General features: G+C 47.0%; 1 protein-coding gene across 1 annotated transcript; it reads left to right on the top strand.

The window, feature by feature from the left end:
* Positions 1–1,552: 1,552 nt before the first annotated feature.
* Positions 1,553–6,546, top strand: LOC123037303. Its single transcript, XM_044457366.1, has 7 exons — positions 1,553–1,620; positions 1,687–2,489; positions 3,158–3,527; positions 3,688–4,859; positions 4,897–5,391; positions 5,447–6,084; positions 6,157–6,546. Exons 1-7 carry the CDS (start codon positions 1,553–1,555, stop codon positions 6,544–6,546), a joined length of 3,936 nt encoding a protein of 1,311 aa, XP_044313301.1.
* Positions 6,547–7,337: the final 791 nt, after the last annotated feature.

Raw genomic sequence — 7,337 nt, forward strand, 5'->3', positions numbered from 1 at the left:
GTTTGAAACTTTTCCAAAAGTTGTCTTTCTATTGCAGGTAGTATATAAGTCGGAACGAGCCGGATCGGGCCACTATATCATATAGCTGCCATATAACTGAACGATCGGTAATGCCATAACGTTGGTGTTTTTAAAGTTAAGAAATTGAGATTTTCTATGGGTTTTATTTTTGGCTAATCAGTCTGACCTACCAAATTTCATAAGGATCGGACGACTATAGCCTATAGCCGCCATATAACTGATTGATCGGAAATGACATAACTTTGGTGTATTTAAAGTTAGGAAGTTGGGATTTTTTATGAGTATTAAGAATGCATCATATAAATAATTTTGGAGAATATAATTTACAGAATATTCTGCAAGGGTATATCAACTTCGGCTTCGCCCGAAGTTAGCTTTCCTTTCTTGTTTTTAATTAGTTTTCATGTTGAAAAACCACTTTCACAAATATATAAGCTTCCGAACATATTTTTGGCACCTTCCAATTTCCAGAAATTCCTATTAAATAGCATGCCTTTATTTCGGATTATTTATTTATTTATTTATCGGATTGTGGGTCACATAATTCCAATTGAACTTCCGCATTTTGATTAAGTATTTTGCAGGGCATTGGGATCTAAGAAATATCTAAACTACTTCTTTAAAGAACTAATATGGTTTTGAAATAATGTGAAATCATAGGTAGCAATTTTAAATTCGTAAAAAACTAATTTTAAGAATGGAAAAGAATATAATCTATCAAGTTGCAAGTCAAACTAAATTACACTTGGTTTTTTTTTAATCCTTCAATGGAATGTTCTTATTTTGGCCTTGAAGAGTACTGTTAAGGTAATTGAGGTGTGTTGTTATATCTGTAAAAAACCCAAGGCTTAGACTTTATTTCTTTTAAAAAATCGAAGTCATATTGAGATCTGTTCAGTTTACTGCTTGTCCCGATAGTTTGAGAGCGAACCGATTAGCTGATCGTTCGCTCATCTGGACCTGTGTAGGGCGAGGGCAGAGAAAAGGAAACGCAACCAGAACCAACAGTCTGCACGGTCGAACAACGCTGAACGCACGCCGCCGTTCTACGGAAATTTGCACTTTATCATACCCTTGTTAATCTTGGAATCAGAATAATTATAACGCTTTGAATTTATCCTTTTGTGTTTGCCTTTGCCTGGGAACCTCTCGTACAATGACCCCTCGTTGACTTAATACAAGGGGACACAACTGAACATGGTGGCCCATGAGGGGAACCTGCAAAGCAAATACAGTTCGTAAAAGGTTAATTAGAATTCCGTTAAATAAATTTCGATATATCGCGGCTGCGTCAGATCGACACGCCGGCTCAACGGAGCAGTGCAAAGAAGACGTCGATACATAAGCGCAACAACGGCAACCCGGACTTTGCAAAGCGCCGTTATCTCTTCCCTTCCTCTTTGTGGTGTGGTTCTGGTATGCAAGCTGAGTGAGTTACCAAGTTGTGTGCGAGACAAGTATTACAGATTTATCTATTACATAATTATTCGGGGTGGTGAGTTGCGCAGGCCTTAGTCTTACACCTGCCAACATGAAACCTGAGTCGGTTGATTTGGACAAGTTGGTGAATCTGCAATCAGATCGTCACCAAGCTCTCAGGTCTGTGTTACAGAATTTTAGGAAAGATTCGCTGGCGAGGAAAACTAAAATTTATCTCAAAAAAAGGCTGGACCAAGTGGAGGAATTACGAAACGCTTTTCGGGAGACGCACTCGGTGATCGTTAATTTGGATGGATTTAGTGATTCAAGTTACGCCACGAATAATTTCCAATCAGAATTCGAGGAGCGTTATATGGACGCTTATTGCGCTCTCGCCGAAGACTTCGACAGGCTTGGACCAGAAAATACTACGCCGACAGCAGCTGCCGGGAACGCCGACCCGGAGTTGCGAGTAAACATGCCGCAAATGTCGGTGCCTAAATTTTCCGGTGCGTGTGTGGACTGGCCAGGCTACTACGACGCCTTCACAAGTCTAATTCATAACAACAACAATTTGAGCAATGTCCAAAGATTGCACTTTCTCAAGGAGTCGTTGCCCATCAGTCGTGATAATGACATTCGTCAGATGCAGCTCACGGATGTAAATTATGCAGTGGCTTGGGGAATGATGATCAAAAGGTACAACAATCCTCGTCTCGTTTTCTCACACCATATGAAGGCAATCTATGCGCTGCCCAGATTGCAAAAGGACAGCACCGACTCTCTGCGGTCGATGCTAAGCACGGTCAATGTTTGCCTAGCTGCCTTCCGCCGCGTTCAAGCCTTGGGCGGGGAATCGCAGCACTGGTTGGTGCATTACTTAGCATCGAAGCTGCCCAAGGCGACCCACAACGCTTGGGAGCACCACCAAGGTAGCTCTTCAACGGTTCCATCCTATAGGGACTTGGAATCATTTCTGAACGATCGACTAGTCATAATGGATGCGATTGAGAATCGAAGCTCGTCGTACGACTCCAATGCTGGCCCAGGTTCAACAGACCCGATCAAACGCGTGCGAGTGCATAATGCATAGGAACAACCAAGGCGTTAGAATAACCCTTGTTATCACTGTGGCGGCGACCACATCCTGCATCGCTGTCCACCTTTCTTGGCGCTGGACTGTTACAAGCGCAAGGACATAGTCAGTAGGGCTAAATTATGCGTCAATTGCTTGAGCAAGTCGCATGTGGTCAGCGCCATCATACGTTGCTACATTTCCCGGTTCCGGTTCAGAACCAGCCTTCGAACCACGCTCAATCGCATCCTGCCCGGCCGCCGACACCGCAGTTTGTGACGCCGGCATCCAGAGAAACAGTGTCTGCACACAACATACAGTCCAGGTCGGATCAAAATCCGCACGCATCTTACAGATGTCATTCGGCGACGTCATCCAATCTTTCATCGAAAAATTTACTTCTCGCTACGGCTCGTATTATGGTACGAAACCCGACCAACGGCCTGCAAGCAGTAATAAACGCTCTCGTCGATCAAGGATCTGAGGCAACCATAGTATCTGAACACGTTGTTCAGTCCCTTCATTTGAAACGATCTGCCGTCAGAGCATCCATTTTTGGGGTAGGACAAGGGGGCGGTCGTCGTTGCAAGTATACGGTCAACCTTGAAACCAACAGTATTATTAATTCCAATTTTTCTTTAGATGTTGATTCCGCATATGTGCTCAATTCCGTAACATCCGGCCTCCCCAGTCTCAGCTTCTCGCCGAAGCGATGGGATCACATCCAAGGGCTCCCGTTGGCTGATCCAAGTTATTACAGATCGAAACGAGTTGATCTCATCTTGGGAGTGGACCTGTTGGCACAAATCATGTTGCCAGACACGAAGATTGGATTGCCCGACGAACCCATAGCCCGTTTGGGATGGATACTATCGGGGCGAGCAGAAGGAGTTACAAAATCTTCCGAACTACGCTGTCATCGAGTAACTTTGGACACGGAGTCATTGCTCAAACGATTTTGTGAAGTCGAGTCGGTTCCTGATCGTTCTACGGAAACGGAGGAGGATACATGGTGCGAAACATTTTTCCAGGAAACGCATGCACGTCGATCGGATGGCCGCTACGTAGTACGATTGCCCTTTAAAACATATTTGGATCCATCTTCAATATCCAACAATGGTATTGGGGAGATCTCATCAAATGGCGCTGAATCGGTTTATTCAATTGGAAAGGCGTCTGTCGAACAACCCGGGGCGGTGGAACAAATATGTGGAGGAGATCGAGGAGTACTTTTCGCTTGAGCAAATAGCGCCTGCTGTGGGCAGTGAGAGCAGTCTAATGAAGCGCACATCTTCGAATATACATGTAGCTTCATGCGTGCATCCGCACCATGCGGTCTTCAAGGAGGAACTCCATTCGACCAAACAAAGAATCGTATTCGATGCCTCCTCAAGAACTAGTAACGGGAGATCATTGAACGATATACTTTGTATCGGACCCACTTTGCAGAACGACATGTCATCGGTTATACTCAACTGGCGGAAATATCGTTTTGTTTTCACGGCGGATATACAGAAGATGTATCGCTGCATAGATGTTCACCCAGAAGACGCCCAATTTCAGCGGATTTTATGGCGGGCGGCGGATGGAGCCATCAATGTTTTTGCGTTATCGACATTGACCTTTGAGACGGCTTCAGCACCGTTCACAGCTATCAGAGTTATTCAACATCTGGCAAAGGATGAGCAGCTTTCATTTCCTATGGCCGAGGAGGTGCTGATGAACGAAATATATGTAGACGACATTCTTTCTGGAGGACATACTATAGAGGAGGCAGAGGATAAACGGTTGCAGGTATCGGGTGCTATAAAATCCGCGCGAAAGTGGGCCAGCAACGATTCGAGACTTTTGCTCTCGATTCCGTCAGAGTACCATTGCACTCAGACCCTGTTAAGTTGGGACACTACAGATCCCATAAAGGCTTTAGGAATGTATTGGCTCCCAAACAAGGACTGTTTTAAATACCAGATCAACTTCGGGATGCCAGTCAGCTCCACAAAGAGGATGATCCTATCCAGTATAGCAAGGTTGTTTGTCCCGCTGGGTCTCATTGCGCCGGTCATCATCTCGGGAAAACTTATATTGAAGGAGGTTACCATGGCCAAGACAAAGCAGGCAGATGGCACGCAGACGGTTGTGGACTGGGACGACGCGGTTCCTGATAATATCGCAGAGCGAGATAAGCATAGATCGGTGGATCCATTACACCCCATCTTCAATATCCTCAGTGCAGATGCATGCATTTTGCGACGGATCTTCCACATCTTATGCAGCCGCTGTGTACCTAAGAATAGAGCATCAGGACGGAAGATGCTATTCATCTCTGATGGCTGCAAAATCAAAGGTTACTCCCACCAAGCCCTTAACTATACCTCGAACAGAGTTAAGTGGAGCGGTATTGGCCATCAAATTGGTGAGGTGGCTAACTATGGCTAAGTTTCTGAGCTCCTTTCTGGTCCAGACTTTCTATTTTACGGATGCTACAATTGTGCTGCACTGGTTGCATGGAGACGTCAATAAATGGAAGACCTTTGTTGCGAATAGAGTCGCCTTCGTTTTGGATCATTCCTCGCCAATTCAGTGGAGGCACGTTAGCACTACCGAGAATCCAGCGGATTGCGCTACACGCGGTCTCACTCCCATCGAGCTAAAGGACTTCGAGCTGTGGTGGCGAGGGCCAGAGTGGCTCGTACGCAATCAAGACTGTTGGCCATCGACAGAGTTCGGTCAAATTGGCATTAACGACGCCGCTTTAGAGGCAAGGGTGGCAAAAATGCGAGTTCACCATGCAGTCCCGCAGCCGTCGTTTCTTGAGAGATTTTCAACACTCAGCCAGGCTTTACGAGTCACAGGCTACATCATGCGCGTCCGGCAAGGTAGACAGACGCCTTGGGCCCTTAATTACTGAAGAGCTCGACTACGCTTTATTAGCCGTCGTGCGTATCGTACAGCGCGAATCGTTCGCAACCGACTTGTCTGCAGTAAGGAACTCCAAACGGTTGCCCTCGCGGAGCAAATTATTAAATTTGTCGCCGATATTAGAGGAAGGCATCTTGCGGGTGAGGGGACGACTTCGCCATTCTAGTTTGTCGCACGAACGTCGTCATCCGATAATCCTGCCAAGCTCTCATCATTTCACCGAATTAGTAATACGTCACTCTCACTGTCTAACCCTGCACGGAGGCGCGCAGTTGACTTTGGCACACGCGCGTCAGCGTTTTTGGATCCTGACAGGACGGCAAGCAGTTCGAAGGGTCATACGCTTCAGAACGCGACCAACTACTACGGCTCAGCTTATGGGAGACTTGCCCGTTCATCGAGTCAACCCTCCTAGTCGACCATTCATTGCCACTGGTGTCGACTACACAGGCGCAATAGAGATTAAAGCAGCGCGTCTACGATACATCGCTGTGTTCATTTGTCTCGCAACCAAGGCGGTGCATTTGGAGGCGGTGACAGGTCTCACCCCGGAACATTTTTTACTGGCTCTGGACAGGTTCACCGGGCGACGAGGAATGGTTCAGCATCTTTACAGTGACAACGGTACCAACTTTGTTGGTGCAGACAATGTAATGAAGACGGTGTAAGGTCAGCTTCAAGCGGATTACGAGAAGCTCATCGCCCCCAAGCTTGCATCGCAGCGCATAACATGGCACTTCAATCCTCCTCTGTCACCTAACTTTGGTGGGCTTTGGGAGGCCAATGTAAAGTCGGTTAAACACCATCTAAAGAGAGTCATTGCAGATCGTCGGCTTACCTACGAAGAGTTGTCGTCGGTGCTCGTAAGCATAGAAGCGTGTCTCAACTCAAGGCCGCCTTGTCCTCTCACGGCTGACCCGGACGATCTAGAAGTGCTCACCCCAGCGCACTTCCTCATCGGAGACTCAATGCTGGCGCCGCCGGAATATCAACCACAATCCAGATCCTTCGCAGAGCAGTTCCTCATCCAGCAGACGATGATACGACATTTCTGGAAGGCTTGGAGTCGTGACTGGTTAGCGCATCTTCAGCAAAGGCCAAAGTGGTGTTAGGAGACCGAAAGCTTTCAGCTTAACGACCTTGTCATTATCAAGGACGACAGGTTCCCCCATCGCAATGGTTGCTCGGGCGTGTTATGGAGGTGCACCCAGGGACGGACGCACTGGTCCGGGTGGTGACAGTTAAAACTAAGCAGGGGCAGCTGAAGCCATCCGTAGCAAAGCTCTGTCCTCTGCCAATCCGCGCCTAGACGCACTCACCTCGATTTATAGACTGTATCTTGCGCACACATCTTGCTCTCATCTCTCCATATTAGATACCGAGGATACGCATCCGAGCTCGCTTATCATTACCACAGCCTGGAGAACCCGGACAAGCGAGGATGTCCCATGCTAGGTCTAGCATTAGCGGGCGGCATGTTCAGTTTACTGCTTGTCCCGATAGTTTGAGAGCGAACCGATCAGCTGATCGTTCGCTCATCTGGACCTGTGTAGGGCGAGGGCAGAGAAAAGGAAACGCAACCAGAACCAACAGTCTGCACGGTCGAACAACGCTGAACGCACGCCGCCGGTCTACCGAAATTTGCACTTTATCATACCCTTGTTAATCTTGGAATCAGAATAATTATAACGCTTTGAATTTATCCTTTTGTGTTTGCCTTTGCCTGGGAACCTCTCGTACAATGACCCCTCGTTGACTTAATACAAGGGGACACAACTGAACAAGATCCTTAAATTCCACCACATCCTTACGTAGTTCAAAAAATCGTTCTAGCCATTTTCCCCGACTTAGCCATCTCACCTCCATGAAAGTTATCCAACCCGTGAAACCAGGCCACTTATGG

This window comes from Drosophila rhopaloa, unplaced genomic scaffold, assembly GCF_018152115.1.
Source record: "Drosophila rhopaloa isolate 14029-0021.01 unplaced genomic scaffold, ASM1815211v1 contig_155, whole genome shotgun sequence".
Lineage (NCBI taxonomy): Eukaryota > Metazoa > Arthropoda > Insecta > Diptera > Drosophilidae > Drosophila > Drosophila rhopaloa.